The sequence below is a fragment of the Clarias gariepinus genome, chromosome 12 (genome assembly GCF_024256425.1).
Source record: "Clarias gariepinus isolate MV-2021 ecotype Netherlands chromosome 12, CGAR_prim_01v2, whole genome shotgun sequence".
NCBI classification, from domain to species: domain Eukaryota; kingdom Metazoa; phylum Chordata; class Actinopteri; order Siluriformes; family Clariidae; genus Clarias; species Clarias gariepinus.
The window spans coordinates 8,823,241-8,850,076 of NC_071111.1; the positions used below are offsets into that span (position 1 = coordinate 8,823,241).

At 38.1% G+C, this 26,836-nt stretch overlaps 1 protein-coding gene across 1 annotated transcript; it reads right to left on the reverse strand.

Annotated features, from left to right (window-relative positions):
- Window positions 1-11,430: 11,430 nt before the first annotated feature.
- Window positions 11,431-26,836, reverse strand: ttll12 (tubulin tyrosine ligase-like family, member 12). Its single transcript, XM_053508213.1, has 14 exons — window positions 26,668-26,836; window positions 26,320-26,477; window positions 25,395-25,593; window positions 24,020-24,179; window positions 23,155-23,288; window positions 22,084-22,160; window positions 19,714-19,830; window positions 18,947-19,147; window positions 18,707-18,818; window positions 18,057-18,208; window positions 16,135-16,216; window positions 15,290-15,358; window positions 12,621-12,759; window positions 11,431-11,639 (listed from the first exon to the last, which is right to left on the reverse strand). Exons 1-14 carry the CDS (start codon window positions 26,803-26,805, stop codon window positions 11,488-11,490), a joined length of 1,890 nt encoding a protein of 629 aa, XP_053364188.1. The 5' UTR covers window positions 26,806-26,836; the 3' UTR covers window positions 11,431-11,487.

Below are 26,836 nucleotides of genomic sequence, written 5' to 3' on the forward strand. Positions count from 1 at the left end.
TCCAGAAGGACTAGCTTAATTTAGAGCTACATACTCATCCTGTTTAATCCAGGTTTCAGTTAAACATAATATATCAAACTCCTGGTCTGTGATAGTTTCGTTAATAAAGAACTGCTTTAAATGCGAGAGATCTAATATTTAACAGTCCTAGCTTCAGATCAGAGGTGCCGGCTGCGCATTCAGTCTGATCTGAGTTTGTGGTATCTATGTTAATTAAATTACTAAAACAGACTTTCTGGGTCTTTCTACATTTTTGCTTAACTCGGGGAACAGACACAGTCTCAATATAGTGAACCCTGAGTGACGACTCTATGCAGCTAGCAGATGGTTGGTTTAGCCTGTCTGTCTGCTCCCTGGCCTGGGCTCTGGATTGTCACCGATTAACTAGGCCTCTACTGAAACTATGAGCTATACTACAGGAAATGAGTGCAGCACCTTCCCGAGTGGGATGGACACCGTCCCGCCCTAACAGGCCAGTTTTGCCATCAAAGGTCTTCCAATTATCTATGAAGCCCATGTTGTTTTCAGAGCACCACCTGGACATCCAGCGGTTCAGCGACCATAACCTGCTGTAAGCTATGTCGCCACGTCTCATTGGGATGGGACCAGAGCATATTACGTCATCGGACATTTCCTTCGCTAATTTAAACACCTTTGAAAAGTTATTCTTACAAACCTCTGACTGACGAAGGCATATATCATTAGCTCCAACATGTACCACTATCTTAGAGAACCTATGCTGTCCTAGAGCTCTAAGATTACCTACTATGTCCGGTGCTCTGGCTCCCGGGATACACCTAATCACTGCTGCTGGTGCCCCTAAAGGCCTAGCTAATTTCACATGTCTCAGTATAGAGTCTCCTATAACCAGAGCTCTTTCAGGTTTCTCAGCGGGTGCATCACTGAGGAGAGCAAACCTGTTGGACACGTGAAGCGCAGAAGAGGTGTGCTCCGGTGGGCTAGCCTTAGCGTTAGCTTTGGCTGAACGAGTATGCCGCCGAGTCGTCACCCACTCGCCCCGCTGTGAGGGCTCTAATGCCGGAGTCGGGGGGCTGGTTACCTATGCCTGCGGCACCCAGACTGTCTGCTACAGGAATAACACTGCTCTTACACTCTCTAACCATCTCTAAAGTCTGGATGCGCTCCTCTAACGCTGATATCTTCTCCGTCAGAGTGCTCACTAACACACACCTATCACAAATAAAATTACCACTAACGACGGAGGAAGAATGTCTAAACATCCTGCACTCTACACACTGAACAAGCTGAATATTAGACATGATATCGTACCTGAGTAGTTATTTGGTGATGGATTCCGCTTGTTCTCAAATGATACGCGCTTTCTTCGAAAAAGCGCAAAAAACAGACAAACAGAAAAAGGCAAAAATCCAGTAGTATTTAAGCCTGAAAATTAGTTAATGTTGTTATTTAGAATAAACAAGAAAAGGTAATGTAATCTAAACCCTGATACAAACAAACGAGGAACTTTCGCGGGAACAATACGAAAAACAGGAAGCTACCTGTACGTCACAGGGCGAAAGTATGTTGGAGTGGAGACTGAGTGAGTCCGTTATGTCTGGTCCCTGTAGGAGTTCGCTATTCAATAATACTCCCTGGTAGCTGGCAGCACAGTTAAAGACCACCCTTAGATTTTTCTTCTGAGGATGATATACACCATGGTCAGTTATTTACCACACTAGGCCATCTTGACGACTCAAGTGAGGTGTAGGGACCTTGACTGCATGACCTTTTTCAAACATGTTGTTCATTAAGTTTGAATAGTCCTCGTGAAAAGAGCGGTTATTTTTAAATTTTCTTTTGTGATTTAGTGCGCGCTGCATGGCTGCACTTCAGCTGTTGGGCATTTAAATATCTGCTTTCTTAAATGGAAGACCGATATACTGTAGAAGTGATTATTGGTAAACTGCCGGGAGTTTAAAAACACAGAGTCTAAAAAAACTGATAGTCCTCTTGTGACAACTCGGCTTTATCATCACAATTCCATTCAGGAAAGTCATGGTTATACTGTTGTATGAGCATTTTTTCTACACTTTCGATGGAAACTCTGACTATGGCGCTCGCCTGCAGGTTGTCATGCATGCTTTCCTCGGCCGATTCTCGAAGAGGTCCATTCAATGTCCATCCAAGGGCAGTCTTTACCGCATATGGCCATTTGTGCCTTCTGTTAGTTACTTGCCATGGTTCTAGAAGCTTATACTCTTTGTTGCCTATGGGATTTCGACTCTAGCATCGATCTGAGGCAATTTTACTTCACTGAGGTATGGCCACTTATCAATGTCGTGCTGTTATGAAATGTTTCACTGAGACTGGGATGTTCTTTTGTGTAAACATTTTGGAAAGTTCTGGAGAGTTTTCTTCCAGGCCACTAACCTCCAAGTCAGTAAGCACATGGCTTTCTACTCGTTTCTTTGAGTTCATGGTGCTTAACATCATGTCAACTTTTCTGCCTTGAACATTTAACCGCCTTGCTAATGACTCTGTGCAGAAAGTAGCAGAACTACCTGGGTCCATATAGGCATACACTTCTACTGTCTTGTCGCTTTTCTTGGACTTTATTTTAACAGGTACTATGGAGGTATGCAATTATCTCCCAACACTTACGGGCACACTTAAGCGGGCTGCCTGGCGATGTGATGGCAGTCTGAGATATTCCGATGACGCACTGTGCTCGTAATATTCATTGTATTCCGATTTGGGATCATGTGCACCACTCGGTTCGATGACCACACTCTGTCCTGCGGGACTTTGTCGTTCTTCACAACCCTGATACACTTTTTTTTTCAGCATTAATCATTGCAAGCTCTGTTTCGATTCTTAGCCTTTAATTGTGCCTTTAATTGTGCTTGGTTAGCCTTTAGTTGTGCCTTTAATTGTGCTTCCTCCATTTCTAACGCCTGCTGTTGTCTTCCCCATCTAAAGCAGGCAAATCCTTACTTTTGGTTTCAGTTGCTTGTCAACAGTCACTGCGTGTTTTTCTGAGAATTCACATGCAGCGAAGGTGCGCTTTTAAGTCACTTGTCTTCGCTTGAACGACGAAGAAAGCTTTTGACTTTACATGAACGGGCATGTTATTCACAAGTTCTGACGTGTATTTTTCTTGTTACACTTGGTTACTCACGACTCAAACGTTCGTTGAATTCTTTGTCTCTTGTTTTATTTTCAACATTAAAGTTTAACAGTTCTTAAAGTTTTTGCATAAATCCATTGTGGTTATAACGACTTGCTGTATCTTGTAGCTTACGGTCTTAAATTACGGTTATAACAACCTATTTGCTATATCTTTTAGATTACGTCAAAGGCTTGTGTTCTCCACAACTTCCGTATCTTAACAGAATTTTACCGTGCTCAATAGTCATGCAACTATGGAATGACGTCACAGATGGAATGATGTCACAGAACAACTTATGATTATCATACTAAATGTTTAGCTAATAGACTTAATGCTTAATTAATGAAATAGCATATTTTTGTGTTTGTTTTATTTTATCTGCTCATTTCTGCGCACACGTTTATTAGCCTTTTGATCAAAAAGCCGAACGCACAACTCGCTTTCGCTTTGCAAAATGCAGTGTTTATTGTTTAGTGTATATTTAAAGCACATAAACACAATGAACAACAACAACAATAATAGTAATAATAATAACAATAATAAATTCTGAGCCCTTCTAGTACCACTACTACTACCAATAATAGTAATAATAATACTAAATGAAGAAAGCGCAGTTAACGAGGTATCATCATAGAAGAGAAGAAAATGAGTAAATACATATCAGTATTTACAGTTTGAGCTCGACACGTTTATGAGCTCCGTCGGTTGCTGTCAATGGGTGCCTAAGAGAGAGAACCCATTTTCGGCTTCAGTAGACACACAATACGTCAGATTGAAACACGACTGCCCCCTACAGGTAATGAAGGGCATTTTCACACCTTGCCGCACACAGCCGCGGCAACCCTTTTCTCGAAACGTGCGTTTTTAATGGTTAGATCTGTACTGATAACTATCGGTCAAATGGGATCTGAGCCAGGAATGGGCTGACTTAATTCCTACTTCATTATCTGATCTGTGAAGAAGAATCCCATGATCACTGAGGTCGAGTAAAACAAGCATAGTTACACAACCCTGATCAGAGGCCAATAGGAGGTAATTTACTACTTTAACGAGTGCTGTTTCTGTGCTGTGATGAGGCCCAAATCCTGACTGATATAGTTCATGTATGCTATTTCTATGTGGATATGAGCATAGCTGCTCCGCTACTATCTTTTCAAGAATCTTAGAGATGAACGGAAGGTTTGATATTGGCCTGTAATTATACAGCTGACAGGGGTCGAGGTCAGGTTTCTTAATACAGTGGAACCTCGGATTACGAGCATAATTCTTTCCGGAAGTGGGCTCGTATTCCAAAACACTCGTTAACCAAATTTAATTTTCCTATAGGAAGTAATGGAAACTTAAATTATTTGTTCTACAGCACAAAAAAATAAATACATAAAAATAATTAATACAAAACCTTTCAAAAAGTAAAAAATAAATCCCGGCAGATAAGCGTTTCCCTTTGTGCACGCAGGCGGTGTCTGTGTGTGTGTGTGTGAGGCTAGAGTAAGTGGAGACTTCTGCTTTCAGCCCCTCCTGTCTCCCCCTCCTCATCTTACATATTAAAACTTTCTCCTCTCGTTCAAACACACTCACATTAACGGAAAGACTGTTGTTGTTCTCTAAATTATTAAAGCCTCTCTGCTTTTTTTTATGTTGCTCGCAACAGCGTAACAGCCCGTTAATTCATACTTGTGTAAAGATTAGATGGACCAACTGGTCGATGCATGCCTGTTCTTTTATTTTCTGCATTGTCAGATTATAGTACAAACTTTTAGATAGATCCTGCACTTAAATCCAAATAAAAAAACTACTGAAGAACAAAATTCAGGCTCTATATCCTAGCTTACATCTCGCATTCGCATTCACACACACCGGACTGCATTACCCACAATGCATCTCCCGCACTGGACTACACTTCCGTAAACAGTGTTCATAAATCAACGTCTCTCTCCCGCTATACTGTTTTATCTGAAAATCAGCAATAAACATCGCTAATGACACTTGTGTGAGCGCAAACTAACAATCACTGCTGTAAAGTAAAACAAACAAACAAATGACCCAGAAGGTGAGGAAGAAAATCGATTTTTAACCTCTGTATTGAGAATTTCTTTTGCCTTACTCGCGCGCACACACTTGTTATAAGAAACAGTACACATGCTTCCGAACACAAAATATTTTCTTTTAAATGTAAAAAAATAAAAAGATTTTAAAAAAAAATGATTTTTTTTTTATTAAGAAAGATTAAATTATTAACTGCTAATTTAAAAGATTTATTTTTTATTATTTTATCAAACCAATAATTAAGAAACCTGACCTCGACCCCTGTCAGCTGTCCAATTACAGGCCAATATCAAACCTCCCCTGGAAAAGATGGTAGCGGAGAAGCTATGCTTATATCTACATAGAATGGCCTCTGATCAGGGTTGTGTAACTATGCTTGTATTACTCGACATCAGTGCAGCTTTTGACACCGTTGATCACGCTATTCTTCTTCACAGATTAGAAAATGTAGTAGGAATTAAGGGCACAGCCCTCTCCTGGCTCAGATCCTATCTGACCCATCGTTATCAGTATGTAGACTTAAATGGTGATTATTCTGCATGTTCTCTAGTGGAGTTTGCCGTTCCGCAGGGTTCAGTTTTAGTTCCACTGCTTTTTTCCCTATACATGCTTTCTCTGGGCAACATAATCCGTAAGCATGGTATTAGTTTTCATTGTTATGCTGATGACACAGTTATGTCTCAGCAAAACCTGATGAGAAAAAACAGCTTACTGAAGTTGAGCAATGTGTGCAGGACATAAAAAATTGAATGCTAATTAACTTCCTTCTGCTTAATCCGGATAAGACAGAAGTTCTAGTCATAGGACCGCATACAGCTAGGAGTAAAATTTTGGATCACACCGTAATTTAAGATGGCCTTTCTGTTCCATCAAGTGCAACAGTGAAAGACCTTGGTGTGATTATTGATTCCAGCCTTTCATTTGAAGCTCATGTAGATAATATCACCAGGATAGCATTCTTTCACCTCAGAAATATTGCCAAGATAAGAAATGTATTGTCACTAAACGATGCAGAAAAACTACTTCATGCTTTTATAACCTCTAGGTTGGACTATTGTAATGCCTTACTGTCTGGTTGTTCAGCTAAATGCATAAATAAGCTTCAGCTAGTCCAGAATGCAGCAGCGAGAGTCCTCACTCGAACCAGAAGATATGAGCACATCACCCCCATCTTATCCACATCTTATCTTCACTGCATTGGCTCCCTGTGAAATTTCGCATTGATTTTAAAATACTACTCTTGACATATAAAGCATTAAATAGTCTCGCGCCGCAGTACCTGAGCGAACTGCTAGTGTCTTACGAATCGCCACGCCTACTTCGGTCAGAGGATGCAGGCTGCTTGTCAGTACCATGTGTTATGAAAAATACGACTGGGGGCAGAGCTTTTTCTTACAAAGCCCCAAAATTATGGAATAGTCTTCCAAATAGTGTTCGGGACTCAAACACAGTCTCAGTGTTTAAGTCCAGGCTAAAAACCTATTTATTTAGCCAAGCATTTTTATAAATAGATTTGCCTTAGGTAAAGGAGCAGATCTGGGGGACTCATGGACGTAGCGTATTATGGTGAACTGGTATGTTTAGATGCTGTCTTCCTCACTCTCATTAATCACTCAGGTTTGCTACCGGTAAGGTTATTGTTTGCTTTACATCTCAGGAAGCCCTCATGTTTGTGTTTCCTTCTGGCTCTCCCTTTTAGTTATGCTGTAATAGTTAGTCCTAACTACCTAGACTCCATATTAACATCAATTAACATCAGCTATTATAGCTGAACTGCCTGCCACCTAACACACTGTATAAATGCAGATAATTTACTGCTTTCTGTTTCACCCAAATGAGGATGGGTTTCCTTTTGAGTCTGGTTCCTCTCAAGGTTTCTTCCTATTACCATCTCAGGAGTTTTTCCTTGCCACTGTAGCCCTCGGCTTGCTCACCAGGGACAAACAGACCATTTTGATTCATACAAATTCACATTTCATACAAACTTAAATAATTCTTTTGATTGTGTAAAGCTGCTTTGCGGCAATGAAAATTGCTAAAAGCGCTATACAAATAAAATAAAATTGAAAATAAAATATGTTTTACATGCACACGGGGTCACAGTGTTCTAGTAAACAGTACACGCGTGCACGGATGTTGATTATACCAGTAAGAGACGAGCAATAAGACCCAGCAGGGGAAAAGATTCCGCAGCGCAAGAGAGAAAAAAACGTTGGTCGCTTGTGATCACGTGACGCTCGGCGTTAAACAAGAAAGACATGCGTGAAACTTGATACTCCATGCTCGTAAACCAAGACAATGCTCGTTTTTCAAGTCTAAATGTATTAAAAATCTTTGCTCATCCTGCAGAACACTCGTAAACGGCGTTACTCGTAATCTGAGGTTTTACTGTAATTGGTTTAATAACTGCTAATTTAAAAGATTTTGGAACATACCTAATGCTGAGTGAGGAATTAATGATTCTCAACAGGAGTTCTGTTATTGCTGGTACTATCTGTTTAAGAAAATGTGTCCGTATAGAATCTAAGTTTATGAGATGAGTGCAATTAGTTCATTCTCTTCAAGGGGAGTAAAGTATTCTAGGTTCCGATTTGACATAGTTGTTTTAATATCTGCATCAATTGCATTGTCCGGTTTCAAAGCCTCAATTTTATGCCTGATTATTAACTTTTTTAATAATAAAATTTTAATTAAGTCCTCACTATTGTACGATGTTGTCGTGGAGATTTCTGAAGTGGTCTTATTTCTAGTTAATTTGGCTACGGTATTAAATATCTAGAATTATTTTTGTTATTTTCTATAAGAGTGGAGAGATGCATTGATCTAGCTACACTAAGAGCTTTTCTATAGTTCAGGATGCTCTCCTTCCATGCTATTTAAAATTTATAGTAGTTTAAAAAAAAATTATACATCTAATTTTAAATTTTATAATTTTTAAAGATTTATTTACGGGTATTACAGGTATTGCATTCAAAAAAGGTAGCATTCTAAAAGGTACGGTCGCCAGTAACCACATTGATAAAAAGTATTTACAGGTATTACATACTAAAAAAGGTACCATTCTGAAAGGGTATTACAGGTATTGCGTCCAAAAAGGTACCTTTTCCGAAAGGGTATTACAGGTCGCCTGTAACAACATCCAGGCAAGGTACGGGTCGCCCATAATCACAACCCAAAAAGGTACGGTTCACCCTTGACCACAACTCGAAAAGATACAGGGCGCCTTAACTGGTGGTAGCCCTTATTTCACACCGTGCACCTTTACACACGCACAACTCCTCTCGCCTTTACACACACACACACACACACACACACACTCTCTCTCTCTCTTCCTACACAGAAACAAAGCTCTGTCGCGATTTTCTTTCGAAGGAAAAATGCAGGTTAATTTGTTTTATTTTTACTTTACAGCGGTGATTCCGAGTATGCGCTCACGTAAGTGTCATTAGCGATGTTCCTTGGTAATTTTTACAATAAAACAGTGTTTCCATTAATGTGTGGGTTTGTGAAAAACTCAATTAAGAGAGGAAGGAGGGTTACTGTGTAAGATGAGAAGAGGGAGATGGGGGTCTGATTCTTCCTCCCCTCTTACCTTAGCTTTGCACACAGTGCACATAAATGGAAACACTTATCTTTCTGGGTTTTCTAGGTTACCAGGTTTGCACACATTTACATTTACATTTAGGCATTTGGCAGACACTCTTATCCAGAGCGACTTACAAAAAGTGCTTTAATGTTTACAACATTGGATACATACTTACACTGGGTTAACTAGGTTAATAACTAAGTACCATTAGTCCAACACAACTGAGTTTTTTTTTTTTTTTTTTTTTTCGGGGGGAGGGGGGTTAGTCCAAGTACTGGAGAAACAGATGCGTCTTGAGTCGTCGTTTAAAGATAGTCAAAGTCTCTGATGTACGGACATCTAGAGGAAGTTCATTCCACCATCTAGGTGCCAGAACAGAAAAGAGCCTGGATGAATGCCGCCCTCGATCCCTGAGAGATGGTGGGATGAGGCGAGCAGTGCTGGAGGATCGGAGGCAACGTGGTGCAGTGCGTGGTGTAATTAGCGCAGAGAGGTAAGTGGGTGCTGGGCCATTTTTGGCTTTGTAGGCAAGCATCAGTGTTTTGAATTTGATGCGGGCAGCTACAGGAAGCCAGTGCAGGGAGCGGAGGAGTGGGGTGGTGTGGGAGAACTTGAGAAGGTTAAAAACGAGTCGTGCTGCTGCATTCTGGATCAGTTGCAGAGGACGAATCGTGGACAGAGGCAGGCCTGCCAGGAGTGAGTTGCAGTAGTCCAGTCTTGAAATAACAAGGGAATGAACAAGCACCTGAGTAGCCTGTGAAGAAAGAAATGGGCGAATTCTTCTGATATTGTAAAGAAGAAATCGACAAGAGCGAGTAAGGTTAGCGATGTGTGGGGAAAATGACAGATGATTGTCCACGGTTACCCCAAGATTGCGGGCGGTGGTTGAGGGAGTGATTTGGTTGTTGTCCATGGATATCACAAGGTCTTGACCTGGAGATGACGCATTTTGATCCACTATTCTTTACAGATTTTCTCTTACTTTTTACGGTTTCTTGCCTGTTGCTTGGCAACTCAAAGTTCCGGCTCTCTATCCATAAATTTTCTATAGGATTTTGGTCTGAAGATTGGCTAGGCCACTCTATGACTTCAATCCTGTGTTGCCTTGGCAGTATGTTTTTGGTCATTGTCATGCTGGATGACCCATCCACGACCTATCTTCAGGAGGTTCTCGTCCAAGTGTTACAATGCAAGGCCCGTCCATTGACTATTGACCCCTTAATGCAGCAAAGTCAGTCTGTACCTTTAGCATGAAACCAGCCCCAAAGCATTTTGTGTCCACCTCCGTGCTTGACTGTAGGGATGGTGTTCTTGGGGTCATAGTCAGCATTTTTTCCCTCCAAAAGTTGATGCCAAAGAGCTCAATTTTGGTCTCACTTTATCTCAAACCTTCTGTTCATTGGCAAACTTGATGGGCCTGTACATGTGCATTCTTGAGTAGGGGGACCTTGCTGCATTGATTTTAATCCTTGGCGGCATATCATGTTACCATTTTTTTGTTTGGTGACTGTAGTCCCAACTGCCTTGAGATCATTCACTCCCTTGTAGTCCTGCACTGATCCCTCATTTTTCTCATGATTATTCTTACCCCATGAGGTGAAATCTTGCATGGAGCTTCAGACTAAAGGCCATTGATGGTTACTTTGTATCTCTTCCATTTGCAATTAATTACTCCAACAGCTTTCTCCTTTTCACCAAGCTTCTAGCTCATGGTCATGTAGCCCATTCCAGCCTTGCGCAGGTCTATAGTCTTGTACCTGACTTCTTTTGACACCTGTTTGGTCTTGCTGATTGTGATGAGATTTAAATGGAAGATAGAGATTCTGTGGTCAGGTGGCTTTTATACACATAACGCATTGTTGTTAGGAGCTCCTTCTTAAATTAATGTGTACCATATGAGCACATAACCAGTCTGTGGAAGCCAGAATTATTGTTGGTTGCTTGGGGATCAAATACTTATTACCCTCACTGAAATGCAAATCGATCGTTATCGATTTAACATTTGTATTGTGTGCTTTTTTTTGGTTTTTTTTGCTTGATATTCTGTACCATAAACCTATGATAATCATAAACCCTTCATTTCTCTGTAAGCGGACAAACCTAGAAAATCTGCAAGGGGATCAAATAATTATTTCCCCCACTGTACATATATACATATAAACACACCCACACACACACAAGAGCAGTTAAGGGGCAAAAACACTGCTCAAGTGAGGATGGGTTCCCTGTTGAGTCTGGTTCCTCTCTAGGTTTTTTTCCCCCTTTTTTCATCTTAAGGAATTTTTCTTTTGCCATCCATGCCTTGCTCATCATGAACAAACTATAGTTTTTTTCCCCATACATGCCCTAATTTATTACTATTAATCACTAGTTCTGTAAAGCTGCTTTGTGACAATTGCCACTGTTAAACTATTATATACATAAAATGGAATTTAATTGGTGAAAGATTTGGCACAATTTAAAGAATAACATTCTTTTTCTTTAATTCTCATTCAAATCATATGGTATGAAATTTACCTTTAAATTGTTATTTACAACTTTAGTAGGTTAAAAGTGTCTGTAGGTTTAGATAATTTATCTTTAAGGTCCTGCATTTAGATTAGAATAAGTCTTTGTTTAGTCAATTACAGATGCAAGTTCAAATAATATCAAGGGTTTGAACATTCGATAAACACTGAAGCACCACATCACCTTTATTTATTTTAAAAACAATAACAATCTTCCGTTAAACAATCTGCGTGACAGGACACTGATCAGCCTGATCCAGAAACAGCGTCTGGAACATGTGGTCATAGAAGCTGGGGTGGTACAGGCAGGCCCGGGCACAGTCTGGATTAAAATTCACCTCCAGAATCTGAGGCTGCATTACTCGATTTCCTGAGAAACAAAGAAGACAAAACCGGAATGCATAAAATTATCAGTATGTGTTATCTTGATTGGAGGAAGGTATATTGAGTTTTTTGCATTGTTTAAGCAGTTATTAAAATATATAATATTTCTGTTGTCCTTATAGGTATTTTAATTCTCAAGCTCCATGCAAATGTGGAGAAGCGGTGCCTTAAACGATTAGAGCTCCGAGTTATTGATCAGAAGGTCAGGGGTTTAAGTCCCACACTACCAAGCTGCCTCTGCTAAGCCTTTGAGCACGGCCATTAACCTTATCTGCTCCAGGCATGCTGTATCTGGCTAACCCTGCGCTCTGACCCCGCGCTCTGACCCCACCTTCCTTACTATAAAAAAAATATTTCTTATATATAATTTATATATATAAAATTTCACTGTGCTGTAGATTACATGCGACAACTTAATCTTAAATGTAGGAAAACCATAGACCCTTCCATGCACCTTTTGTTAGCAACAAGCTAGCCAGGTTACAGATGGGTGTGGAAAATGGAGACTGGGTATGCGACACCCTATAGAACCTTGTTCAACTCCCAGTTGTGGAGGCCTAGTATCCAACACTGTCTAAATGTACAGATTAGTGGATTCAGCTGTGTCTCAGTAGTAAAATCACAAAATAGTGTTGGACCGAGGTCCTCCAGGACTGGATTTGAACATCCCCGCCCTACAGTCAGTGTTAACAACAAATATGTCTTTACCTTACATTTATCTGAAACAAATACTTGTATATCAAATATAAAAGCAAAGTGCTACTGTTGATGCTATGAGCATTAATGTTCAGGGACAATCTGACCAATACACATTTTCCTAATTTTTTAAAAATTCTATTCCCTCCTCATCCTTTCTTTTATTATTCTTTTCATTCGATTTCACTCTAGCACTATTTCCTCTCCTGTGTATGTACTGTAGCACTGAATAAAAGCAGGTGAGTAAATGTGGATGAGTAACGTGAAATACCTCCTTCTGACTGGTCCCATTTCAGCATCAGGTCGATGGCATAGATCGCTCTGGAGGATGGGTACGGGCAGATGCCGTAGGGTCCAGGCCGGGATGATGCTGCCTGAAAGAGCTCCGCAAATGCCTTGAAGATATCCCTCTGATGTGTTAAAACATATACACAAAAATGTAAAAGATTTTAAAAAATATGATACCAGTTTGAAGAGTTTAGGAAGACTTGGCAATAAATAATATCAAAATGTAGTTATCAACAGTACACTTTGTGATACATCATAAGATTATTTTTTTATTCACATTTATATATTTATTATCTTAATAAAAGCAGGTTATTTAGGAAAATGTTGCAATGGATTTTTGAAAGTATAAAATGATGGGTTTCTCTGGCATGTATACTGTATATAGACAGTGGAATCCCAAAAATCTGAGTACACATAAATGAACAAAACATTTTATAAATTTTATTTTAAAAAAAAGTACATCATCTTGACGACCCAGCAGTTAAATATTTGCAGATTATTATTTTTTTCGAACGTGATTTAAACAAATTTGTGATACTGAACCTGTTAAATGCTTTTTACAAAAAGTTCAGATGTTGTGTGATCATTATTCTTATTATTGAAACATTAAAATATTTCATTCAAGCGGCTGCTAATATTTGTAACGTTAGAAAATGCTACAAATATTTTAAGTGCATTAAAGTATTATTTAGTCACTTGCTCCAATGCAAAACAAAAAATAGGCCAAGATTTTATTAATTATCTTGATGAAGAGCCAATAATGGGCCTATTTTATTTCAAACAGCAGACTGAGGAGCACTCTGACTTGACTGACCCCTAACACACGTGGCAAAACTTGAAACCACCCAGCACTACAACAGATAAAGTCCTTCAGCAGATGATCAAAAACCACCCAACAAACCTGTCAGTAAAGTCTGGCACTCAGTTACCCACCGCTAAAAACATTTGTGAAAACATTGCCTGTAACGGATGAAAGGAATTCTCAGACACACCCCTTACCCTAATGATGGACTGGTTATGCTCCATCCCATCTGTCCCATTCAGCCACACAGGCAGACTGAGAAATAATGTTCCAAGAACATCTCACCAAAAGTGGCCCAAGGAAGGAACATGAAAAGTTTAGTTAAAAAAAGCATAAAGAAAAGCCGGTCTCCATTTGTTCCTTTTAAGACCAAATTAGCTTTGTTAAATTTAGCTTTGCCTACACTAAACCCAGCTTCTGTTTCATTAAACTGTGTGACCACAAGAAAACTACTTCTTAATAAACCTAATAAAAAAATTATTGTTTTCAAGAAACTCAAAGATTTTGAGATTTCATAGATCTTATCTCCTATGTTCCATGAAAAAAAAAAAAAAAAGTCTGGACTGACTAATTCCAGATCGATGGGCGTCGGGTAAGAGGGGTGAGCACTTGGTCCATCATGCAGTGTACAATCCTCTCTGTGAATGCATGTGGCCAGCCACTTCACGGCCTTGACGTTCCTTTTTTATCCATATGTAAATAGAACACTTCTGGCAAGATACAAACTGCAAGACACTGGATTTTTACAGGTACTTTTATAGCGACGGTAGCTACTTTAACATCCGCACACATACATATATATATATATATATATATATATATATATATATATATATATATATATATATATAGCTAGCGGATGTTAATATTCATACTGTATAATTATTATATATTAATGTATTCCTCTAAAATCCTTACTTATTTGTATAATTATTTTTTTATTATTTTGTGTATTTCGGTAATTTTTACAATTTGTTGGAACTATAGTAGTTGTGTTTATAGCGGCAGTTTCATGTGTAACATGCGGAGATGTCATTTTCGGTCAGCTCGCGCTGATTTCTTAAAGTCTCTAAAAGTTATAAAAGTTGGGTTAAGTGTATGATGTATAAAAAAATATTACTGTTGGAAGTGTTCGACATCGGTTAGAAAACTTTTTGTGCATGGATGGATGTTCTTTTTAATAGTTTACTACTGATAACAGCAGTGTTAGTCTGTGAGCTCCAGAAGGGTGCTAGCGCTGGCTAGCTAATTTATTGGTACTCAATTTCCACAGGTAGACGAATTAAAGGAGAACAAATGCACAGAACCCAATGCTGTATTCTGTTTATTCCATGCAGGTATGGTTTGTGAACATTTTATTTCTTTGGGTGTTATTTTAAGTTGTCAAATTCTTTTATTTTTAATTTAGTTCTATACATTTTCTAAACTGTTCATGTTATGATTTGGGAGGATAAACTGACTGGACAAATGTCTGATGTAATTTTGTCAGTTGAACAGTTTAAGTATTATACTGTTATTTTCCAATTGAATGTTATTGTAATGTTCAATAACAGACCGCGTTTGAGCATGCTGAAAGGAGGTAGACGAATTAAGGGAGAACAAATGCACAGAACCCAATGCTGTATTCTGTTTATTCCATGCAGCTGCTCCAATAAATCCTCCAGATCAGTAACAAATCTTGTCTCCAGTTACTTGACAAAATCACAACGCAGAGGGTAACGGCTGTTAAAGACAAGCCGATTTCACACACACACACACACACATTATATATATATATATATACACACACACACACACACACACACACACACACACACACACACACACTATAGAGAGAGAGAAAGACTTACCTCCACATCTTTCCATGGATATTCTTTATACTGCTTTTCAAACATAGGAATGAACTCATCATAGTGAACCTTTAAGACACAAATAGAAAAACTATTGAATTTCCAGAATCTGATCAGTAAGACAGCAGTTAATTGTAAACTTACATTAGCAACTAGAAAATTTATAATAAAAAAGTTCTTGCTAGAAACTAATATAATTGTTGATTTTAATTAAACTGACTAGGACTTGGTCAATAAGACATGCATGTTATGTTTAATTTAAAGGATTTTTTTATTTTATTCAACTTGGTGGACTCTGAAACAATTAATCACAAACACTCAACTTAGGGGTAGGATGGCTTTAGGTTCTTATATTCTCCCTACAAATGCTTACCTTCCGTATTACCCTGTTCCTGATTTGTTGCTTCATGCTTAACTTTACTGCCTCTTTCTCCCCTTAATGTTCCTCCTGAACCCCTCTTATTTATGCCCATCCCCCTTTAAGCACTTTACGACCGAAGTTGTGCATCAATGATTCTTTAAAATTAAAAATGTGTTTATAGATATCTTTTTTTGTGATAAAAATGAGAAAGAAGCCAATAAACCTGTTAATAGAACAGGAGTTCGCATCCTTGCTAATAATCTACTGGTACAATAAGAGATGAAGTGAGATGCAAAGAAATCAGGCAGTACTTAATTTTTTAAAGAAAGACAACAAAAGTTTACACTAAAACGATCGAGGTGGTGCTATGAACATCATCCCACTTGTACACATGACATGTTCATGACATCACATTTAGCCACTGCTGAAGACATGAAGCTTAAAAATGAATAAATATCACTGTGCTGAGGGTACACGCTCTCACCTGTTTCAGCTGAACACCTTCAGCATAGTTCATCACAGTGTAGTGCTTTTGATAATCATCAAAATGATCCAGAGAGAATGGCCTAGAAAATAGAGAGGAAGTAGAAATGGGTAGAGCCTCTTTTTATTAAAAATAAATAAGTACTATTTGCCTAGTTTTATCCAGGTGGTGACTTGTGTATACTGATCAGATATAAACATAGTGCTGTTCTGTGGTGATCAACATCAGTAAACATAGCAAACAGTGTTACACTGGAGTATTGGTACTCATTGGTTACTTTCTTTCCTCTGTGCTTCCAACTTTTCTGCTGTTTATCCTGATACACTCATTAATGACCCCAATCCAACCTTAGACCTACTGTAGTACCGATCTTGGGATTATAACAGAAATATCTGCGACCTGCGACCAGTGGTGTCAAAAGTATTCACATTTATTACTTGAGTAGAAGTATAGATACTAGGGTTTTAAAAGACTTCTTTAGAAGTTGAAGTATCAACTCAAGCTTTTTCCTCAAGTGAAAGTGTAAAAGTACTGGTTTTAAAACTACTTAAAGTATAAAAGTAAAAGTAACGTGAGGGGGGGAAAAAAGCATTAAGGATAAAAGCTTAGGCTGTGCCATGGGCCTATATACTGCACTAACACCTTATAAAAAAAAAAAAGAAAAATGTGTTTTTGGGTTGTATTTTTTAACAGCCATAGTGATTTGGGATACTGTATATGGCTATTGAAAAAAAAATGCATTTTAGTACAACACAAATACATTAAAGAACCATATATGTGTACTACAGAGCATTAACATGTTTTATGGAGGAGAAGATATGATAACTAGTTGCCTATAAGTATTTTAATGTTGCAAAAAGTCAAACTTTAGTGGCATGTCATCAGTAACCTTTATTGGAATGTAACATCCAAGCTTAGCTGCAGGAATCCGTGAGGGCAACATCCAAAAAAATTAGTGCACCCAGGGCAGGCTTGGTAACAATTACCCTTGTATTGTGTCTACAATAAATATTAGTGCTGTCAGAATGAATGATTAATCCAAGTGATTAATCGAAAAAGAAAATATATATTATATATAATATCATTCCTGTTACCTTCCTGGTGCTGTTATCTTCCTCGCTGGTGCTTGGTTGTGACATTTCGCTCGAATCTCCATTAGTTCGCTCGAATCTCCATTAGTTTCGCTCGAGTCTCCATTATGGACATCTTCGTCTACTTATCACAACCTTATCAACTGAAAATGCTATTTTATTTAAACGTCCTTGCTGGAGTGTGTGACGTGACGTCATGTGCAGGTGCGATGGAACGCGTACCAACCAATAGGGTGTCGAAATGGTACGTTTATACTTCTCATCCAACCACAATCAAATTTGTGTAAATTTTTTTTTTTTAAGGAGTAGAAAGTACAGATAATTGCGTGAAAATGTCAGGAGTAGAAGTATAAAGTTGGCTGAAAAATAATTACTCTAGTAAAGTATAGATACCCAAAATTTCTACTTAAATAAGGTAACGAAGTATTTGTACTTCGTTACTTGACACCTCTGTCTGCGACTATATTTTGAAATTTTCAAACATGGCTCGATTTTTACTGATGTTCTTTGATTATTTTTATTTTTTTCAGTAGTTCAGGATCTAATTCAGGAATGTTGCATAAACAACTCGCTATTTAAATAATGAGACTTTTTTTGTAATGATTGTTTTTTTTGTTTTGTTTTTTAAGATCTGTAAAATATTTTAGGCTTAGTTAATGTGACACTTCTTTCATCCCATGTAAGCGGTTACTATAAAATCAGTAAGGTATAAGAGTGACCTCATTAACATAAACCTGTAATTGAACTTACTACCAAGACTAATGTAAGAGCCGTAGAATAGGTGCAGAATGGGACTACGCACCAAGGTGTGCGTGAGGTGGTGTGTGTAACCTGTTGGCAAAACGAAGCCAGAATACGTTGTAAGCGTAGAGTCTCAGAGGCTGAACTGAGCGCAGCAGCACCATGTAACGGATGTCAAACTTCACAAGATCAATTTCCTCTCGGTCAAACAACACGGGGTCCTCCAGGTATTTACACACGACCTGACACACACACAAACACACACAAATTATGGTAGAGCTGCCAGTGGGGTTCAGGGAACTAGTCAGAGATAGTATGTTAACATTTGATTTTTTTATTAATCTAAATACTGATTCTGATCGAGATAAAATGTCTAGACTGAAAAACAAGAAGGACAAAAGTAAGAAATGTTTCTGACTCTGACTAAGTACAAACACGTGGAAGAATATAAAAAAAAGAACACAATTGGTCTTTCCAAATTACCCAGTGTGTGTGAAAATGTGTGTGAATGTTGACTGGAGGTCCTACCACGGTTGTGAACACGAGCGTCATGTGTGTGAAAGCAGAACCACTGGTGGGTCTATGATTAAACCCTGAGCAGCGATTTATAAAATTTAAGAACTAATAATAACTAGTATAATTAGATTCCAGGCTCCAGTATAATTAATAATTGTGAAGGGATGAAAGCATACTCTGATAATTTATTTATTTATTTATTTTAACTCTGCAAACACACACACCTTCGGAGTGCTCTCCCGCTGCCGAATGATATAGTTGAGGTTGTTAGTGATGTGTGTATCCAAACCTCTTGCCAGGTTCCAGGGCTTACAGATCCAGTGATTGTCTTCTCCTCTAAGAAACCAACAACATATAAACAGACTTTAGACACATTTGAAGCTGGACTATACCAGCAGGTCCAGAGGAGTTAACTTAACGTGGCACTGCGTCACAATTAAACAAAACAAAACCAGACAGCTGACCTCTCCTGTCTCTGTAGGTAATGCCTGACGAACTGCGGGAGCTCTGTCTGAAGATTGAAGGTTATGGGAAGCCATAGCGGTGCATGTCCTTCTCCTCGTCTGGCTCTCCGTGCCACTGATGCCAAGCAGTCCTTTGTCGTTAAGATTGTCTCACAGGGGAACTGGTTCAGCAGGACGTGAGGTCGCTCCTCACTCAACTTCCTGTTGGCAACATCATTTGTTGATGGGCATTTAAATAAATAACAGTTAACATGTTAAGATGTTACTGCTGTGATCTGCTACTGTACTTATGCTACGTTGTAAATCCTTCATAACGGCTCAAATTTGAGGTGCTGTTTGTTAATTGGTGATTGCTGAGGCTGGTAACTCTAAATGAACAACTTCTTTAAAGCCGAGGTAAGTTTTGGTCTTGCTTTCCTGGCATGGTCTTCATGAGAGACAGTTTCATCATGTAGCTTGATGGGTTTTGCAAATGCACTTAAACCTTTAAGCAATTTTCAGCACAATGTTCACATATGTATGATTGCATGTACACAAATTTCAAGTTTATGTATTACAGGAATACAATTATGTTTGTAATTAAAAAGTTGGGGATCTTTTTCATGTAACCCCATTCGATATATATTATAAATTCATTATATTCCTTGTGCTCTGTAGTGTAAAAGTGGGCATAAGTTTTTATATATTTCTCTACTTTTACTGGTTCCTCTATGTATAATTCTTCTATACAGTGATGTACAGTATATGCACATTAGTGACAAACGTACTTATAATCACGGATGTGAGAATACATCCAGAGGACATCAGCGTCATCTTCCTGTTCGGTGAACTGGAATCGCGGATGTTTCAGATGATCCAAAACCTGCTTCATCTCTGTATATACCCTGTTTTACACACAACAATAAAACCTTAGGTAAAGCTACATTGCATTGCATTGATATCCAAATCTACAGAAAAAAAGAGCAAAATAAATAAGGTTATTTATTATTTATAAATAATGTTTAACATTTTACTTTGCATAAAATATTTTTCTTTTTAATCTATAAAATATTAATTTTATACTAACAAAAGGTTTAGATACTATTTTGTTAAGAACTACAGTAAGGCTACGTTTACACTGCAGGTCTCGATGCCCAATTCTGATTTGTTGCCTATATCTGATTTTTTTAACCGTCTGTTTGCACGTTCTTTCAACTATGACTCATATCCAATAGATACACGTGTTTACACTTGCCATGCCATCTGAAACATCGCGCATACTTAAAGGGAGGTTCTTGCGCTGCACACTAGCCAAGATAGATGGAGCTGAAATATGCGTGACGCTCTGCGATATATGCAAAGTTCACGAAACGTCACCATGGTTTTAAAACGGAGGAGGATGAAAAAAAACGGCATAATTGTAGCCTGTACATATGCTTCATTTACCAAATACTGATTTCTTAATTTTATTTAGCCCTAATAAGCATTAAAAAGGAGGAAGAAGTCGCAGTTTTAATGACGTACAGAACGCAGTGCCTTAGAAAAACCGATCTGTCTGTTTACACGACAATCACATTAGCACATATCTGATTTATTTTCACATATGAAGGAAGCCTGAAACCGATCTCGAAATATCGGAATGCATGCGTTTTTTTTCCTGTTTACACGGACATATCCGATATGCATCACATATGAGCAAAAAATCAGAATTGGGTCGCATTTAACTGATAGTGTAAATGTAGCCTAAATGAAACGACATACTGTATTGTATTTTCAAAATAATTTGGTCCTCACAGACCTATTCCTTGAGTGCCTGTGATCCAGTCACTAGTTTACTGGTACACACACACGATAATATATACACAACATGCATTTTGGACTATATGTTGTCATATTATCATTTAAAAAATCATTAAAAAATCATCTCCCTAGCAATTACTTGGGCATGGAGACGTAACTAAACTGTTGATGGTCCTCATCCAGACCTCCAGTTCTAGCTTTCCATCTATAATTAGACTTTTGTTTGTTTGTTTTTTTTCTGTAGCATTAAGTGTTGTCTCTGCCTTGTGCCAGTCCCTGACAACCTTTGACGCTTCCTTTAAATTTTATTTCTACTGCTCGACTGCTACATAGTTTATAACCTGCAGTTTAAAGTATGTAGTATAGCGCTCTCTTTTGGGAAGCATTCTCACTTGTGTTACAGTGAGGGTTATAGTTTAGTGCTAACATCTTTTTTTTCCTTTTTTCACATGACAGTATTATTTTCAATTGAATCACGAGTGCCAAGAGCTCCATCTATTGACCAAATGACATTAAATTCACGAATATATCGCTTCACAATATAATTATAATTAAAAAAATAATAGTAAATAAAAATACTTTTAAAAATTCTCTTTTGTCTGGAAAATACAGTACCTATAATTAAATACAGCCCCTTGAGGGGCACCTGTGTAATCATGTCTGAGACACAGTCTTTAAACCACACAAACTAAGGTCTAGTGGTTAAATAGTCCAGAATATTATGAAGTTTCCTCACACTCTGAGACATTGCGCAGTATAAATCATATTTTATGAAAAAAAAAAAACTTTGAGGGCTCCCAAACAGTTTGACCAATCTTGTTCATTTAAAGTCTAAATGAACAAGAGCCATGAAATGAAGGTACAATTGCACAAAATAGTGAGAGGCGTGGAGGTTGTTCTTTGCCGACTTAGTGTGATTCCAATGCAGAATAGTCTAGGGAGTGATGTTTGCCATGATTTTTAGGGTAAAAAATTTATCAACATGATTTGAACCAAAGAATTCAACATGTCCATCGTGAGCCTCATAATGTGTTGTAATTTGTTTTCCAATCTAACCAAAAAACTCCTAGCTAGCTTGGAGTCAGGAGAACAAACTGGTACCAAATGTATCATCATAATCATATCATCGAGATCATACATACAAGCTTAGCACAGGGTTATTTTATTATTAATTTTTTTTTTTTTTTTCTGACGCAAACATAAAACAGTAAATTTAAAAATTCTATAGGGTGGTTGTTGTACACAACCTGGTGCAGGTTTTATGCCGGATGCTCTTCCTGATGCAACCCTACCATTTTACCTGGGTAGGAACATCTCAAAAAAAGCGAGCACAAAAAGCAGTGCGAATATTAACTTACTTTAATACCTTCCCCTCAGGCACTGTACAAGCTTGGACTTCTACTGGGAGCTTCTCTTGGTTCTCCTGCAAAATGGTCTAAAGAAAAAATATTCAAGAAATTAAAAGCTTTTAGGATAACTATACAAAATCCGTATAATTAAAACATAATATATATGATGTATACTAATTCTCCAATAAGACCAAGACCTATTGTAATGTATTTATATGCAGCTCAATTATGATTTAAGACAGACTCGAAGAAATCCTTAATACCACTTTGTCATACTTTCTTTCTTTGAACCGCATGTGGCTCCTTCATCCCTCTGCTGCGGCTCCCTGTGGCTTAAATATATAATATTTAATTTAAGTTTATATTATTTTATTTTATTAGTTTTATCATAAGCTCATAATTTGAAGATTATGGTGATCTTGTAACATTAAATAAAATATGTTAAAGTTTTTGTTGCTCAAAATATGCATCAGAACCGCCGATGTGTGACACCCGACGGCACAATTTATTGAGCTTTTTTCAACCCTGGTTTTATTCGGGTCAGCAGCTGACTGCACACTCCAGCACACACGATAAAAGGATGAACCTTTCCGGTTTGCTGCCAGGGGATAATTTAATTTTGGCTTTTTATTTCATAAATTCGAGGAAAACAAGTTCAGTCATGAAGAAAATAAACATTCATGGAATTACCCCAATTTGCTTCGCCCCCCCCCCCATACATTTTACAATTTTTACTCTTAATTTTTTTGTATTATGTAAGGATCTTCTGTAAACCTTACACACTCAGACGTTTAAGACAACAAACCAAGATTGCTCGGGTTTGTGTTATTCGGTGTGTGTAACACTCTTACAAGTTTCTTTCAACTAACTGATTACGGCTGAGAAAGTTGGGTACGAATACGAACATATAGGACTAATGCATGCATTTAACCTTCACCTGCAGACTCTCATGGTGGAGATCGTACTGGATAGTGCGCAGCAGATACCGATACTGAGCATTTTCCAGGAAAATCTTAAAGAGAGTTCCACCGTATCAACAAGTCGATGTTAATCAGTTCATGATTAGACCATTAGACAGACCTCGTAATAAACGTCAGCAGGCTCTGCAGTCTCGTCGCTCACTCCTTCCAGGTCTGCGGGTATCCATGGTAACAGTCGACACTTCCTCACCAGTGAATCAGGCTCACCGTAACAGTAATCCCTCGTCACCTCATCTGGAGGAGATCAGAAAACAAATCCTCTTATTCTTACTCTCATGAATTTCAAAGATTAGAAAAAACTAAAGAAATCAGATTTAGGTTAAAGATAATACAGGGAAGGGAGGGCACGCAAGGAGATATTCACACACACCTCATGTACTTGTACAAACTGTAAAATTTTTTTTAGTTCTGTTGTCTGCAAACAAAATGTATAAATAAAGTCCTTTGTTGCAATCCAGAAAACTTCTGACATATCAGTGATCACACTACAATAGTGATATGACCATATGCATCCCAGACCACACACACCAGTCTGGTTTAAGTGAACAGATCCCAAATGCTACGGTTTATACCATAGTTTATTTGCAATCTGATCATCCAGATGTAAACTTATTGGTACTTAGTGGAACCTAGTAACCCAATGTAAGGTTCTATCTAATGATCACTCTACATGTATTTAAATACATGTAAAGTGATGATAAACCAAATAGGAAACCAAGCCAATGTGAAAGTTTTGCTCTGATTTAGATTCAGGAAATGCACATTTCTAGAACAAGTCTAAATGCAGACAGACACTGAACACCCTGTAGATTTTGGGTTGCTATGATTTCTGCACAACCGTGCAAAAGGTTCAAAATTTTTCAGTGCAGTTTTGTTTGATCCAGCATTATTTAAGAGGTTCCCTTTATCGTCACACATCTTCCATCTTTGTTGCAGTGTGACAGAAATAAAGTATGTGTGTATACCTCCATTTTCCAGATCCTGCAGAGGCCAGAGCACAGAATACGCGATCTGCTGAGGAGCATAGAACAGAGGAGCCATGCAGCAGGATGGCTGGGACGAGTGCTGCACACGCGAACCAAACTCATCCATTATGTACCAGACAGGAACCTTCTCCTCTGCAGACTGCAACACAAGAACACAGACAACTCAATTAATAAACATCTGGCACAGATATCAAGAATACAAATCACACATTAATTTTCACATTATGATCCATTTACACAGCAATGGTGTTAAATCCCTGATTCTGCCTAACAAAAAAGGTGTTCTGTGTAATCTACAACACTGTTTCTATAGCAACAACTCACACAGGGATTTGATGTACAAATCCCCCCCCCCCCCAAAAAAAACATAATACATTTATACAACCACATAATCATATATAGTACCAGTCAAATGTTTGGACACAAGCTTGGATTAACTTTATACAGTGGAGTTTACTATATAAAACAATATTAAATATTTGAAAACTATGACATGAGACATTATCTAGTGCGTTTGCAAAAACCCATCAAGCTCCATGATGACAGCAGCTGTTATAAAGGCTTTACAGATCATGAGTAGCATATTACTATCAACTGTTTAAAGGATATTATTCCATATTTTGGATGCCTTTAGCATTGTTTTACAGTGTAGAAAGATAATAAAAAAAGACTGTTGAGTTAGCAGTTGTGTTCAAGCTTCTGACTGAGGTTTTCAGTTACCTTTGTTTTCCGTAGTAGAAAGGTCTTTGGATTTTGTGATTTTCAGCAACATGAATCTCATAAACAGTATTTAAAATATTCATAGAACTTTATATTAAAAAACAAACAAGCAAAAACACTCCAAGAAAGAAGTTAATGGATTATGTACTACACTGTCTGGACAAAAAAAAGTTGCCCTTTTAGGAGAATCATATAATAGGCCTGCATCAAGCCAAGAAAAAAAAATTACCATAATTTGAGTCTAATACATGCATACATACCCGCATACATACATACTGTATACATGCGCAGTACCATCAACTTTGAGGAAGTAATGTAAAATAAAATTCTCTTAAACTCCTGGTAAAAGTTGTGTCAGAAAAAAATTGACAGTATAAACCATGGCTATGTTTAATAGTAAAAGTAAGAGCATTTTCATAAACACGCATAAATTAAAGATAAATGCAACAGAACAAACTATCACTGTGTCTAACACTCTCTTTGACCAGGCAATGGATATTATTCACATCTAAGAATTTTGTGAATATCAAAACAAATATATTAACTTTTTTTGAAGCATTAAATGCGTACTATTCTTTTAAGGAAAAGTTGTTGTGTGTTGTTTTTCATCATTAAAATGCCTAACATGTCATACCCCTTGAGACAGCTGATAGGTTTGATTATACGTCCACATGTTGTCCAGCACCAGGTCCAGAATGTCAGGATCAGGAGCCTCGCCATGGAAAGGAAGTCCCATCAGACTGGCCATTCGGACCAACAGCCCAGGAATCTCCATCAGCTGCTGCCTGGCACTTTCTATTCGATACGTCCACGCATGATCCACAAGGTATACACTGCAAAGGAACACAAAAAGTACATGGAGTAAACTGCACTGCACATGTAAAGCGAAGTGGATCAATCATCACCAGTTTGTATTCAGATATCAGCTGTGAAGATGTTTGTGATGCTCCTGCACCCTGACATCATCAAATCTGTCAAGTCTTCCCTACACATGTGTAGTTTATATTGTGTATATTAATTTTACCTCTTCTCAGGAGATGGACGTGAATGAAGCCGATAATCAAATCAGTAATTAATTTTCTATTTTAATTGTAATCATTTTAAAATAGAGCATTCAGCAGGATTTCATCCATATAGATATATTAGGACACAAACACAGTTTACAACAGTAGGCACCTTTTGTAATCAGAAAATGTGATGTTATCGTTAATATGTGATGAACGCTCATGCTAAAAAGTTGTGTAAATAAATTTCCCTCACACACACAAGGGATTCTGTTAGTACCCTGACCAAACGAAATGAACTATTCCACACCACACACTTCCCACGTTTTCCCTTCAAAAACAAACAAAAAATAAATAAATAAATAAAAAATAAGTACAGTAATTTATTGCATTTATAATTGCAAAAAATAAATAAATCCCAGGACACTTGGGGTGCCAGTCCATCTCAGGGCTGTAGGCCATCTCTGTTGCTATAGTAACGACAACGCGGATATGAACCGGAAGTGTCAGAGAGCAGCTGCTCTGAAAAAAAAAAAAGGCTTTTAGCGTCCTCACCTGGTTGGATTAGAGGCTTGCAGGCCACTTTCTCGAGTTATAATCACTTTAAACAATTCTTCATCACCAGGGTTGAGCGTTTGTCGGACATCTTCATCACTTTCCTCATCTTCCTGTTGCACGCGCATGACGCCGAACACCTCACCGGCATCAAACACCTACAGCAGGCGCACACATAGACACCTCACAAGTCTAAACTTTATCACTTTTATTTCACACGTGATAAATGAACACTGTCACCGCTTATTATTTGTTTATAATCTTATTCCACAGCAATCTCGTGCGACTAACGTCACTGTCTCGCGCGCGCACACACACACTCTTTAGCTCTGGTGGTGCTGTTTGTACCTCATGTTTAAGTTTATAATGCAGACTTTTCCAGTAGAGCGGCGGAATCCGAGCTGCCTTCAGAGCAGCAGTGTGTAGCGCCAGAAACACTTCATAGTCCTCTTTATCTCCTGATTCATTCACACACCCGCTCTCCATTTTTAATCACCTCACTCTCAGCCAGCGCACG

Bases quoted from the DNA above. Each gene is read 5' to 3' on its own strand.
- ttll12 (XM_053508213.1), bottom strand. From the start codon at position 26,805: ATGGAGAGCGGGTGTGTGAATGAATCAGGAGATAAAGAGGACTATGAA. The intron at 22,161-23,154 runs GTCTGTCTAATG...TTTTTTCTTTAG, and splicing joins CTGCTGACGTTTATTACGAG to ACCATTTTGCAGGAGAACCA. The intron at 18,819-18,946 runs GTCAGCTGTCTG...TTGGTTTCTTAG, and splicing joins TACCTACAGAGACAGGAGAG to AGGAGAAGACAATCACTGGA.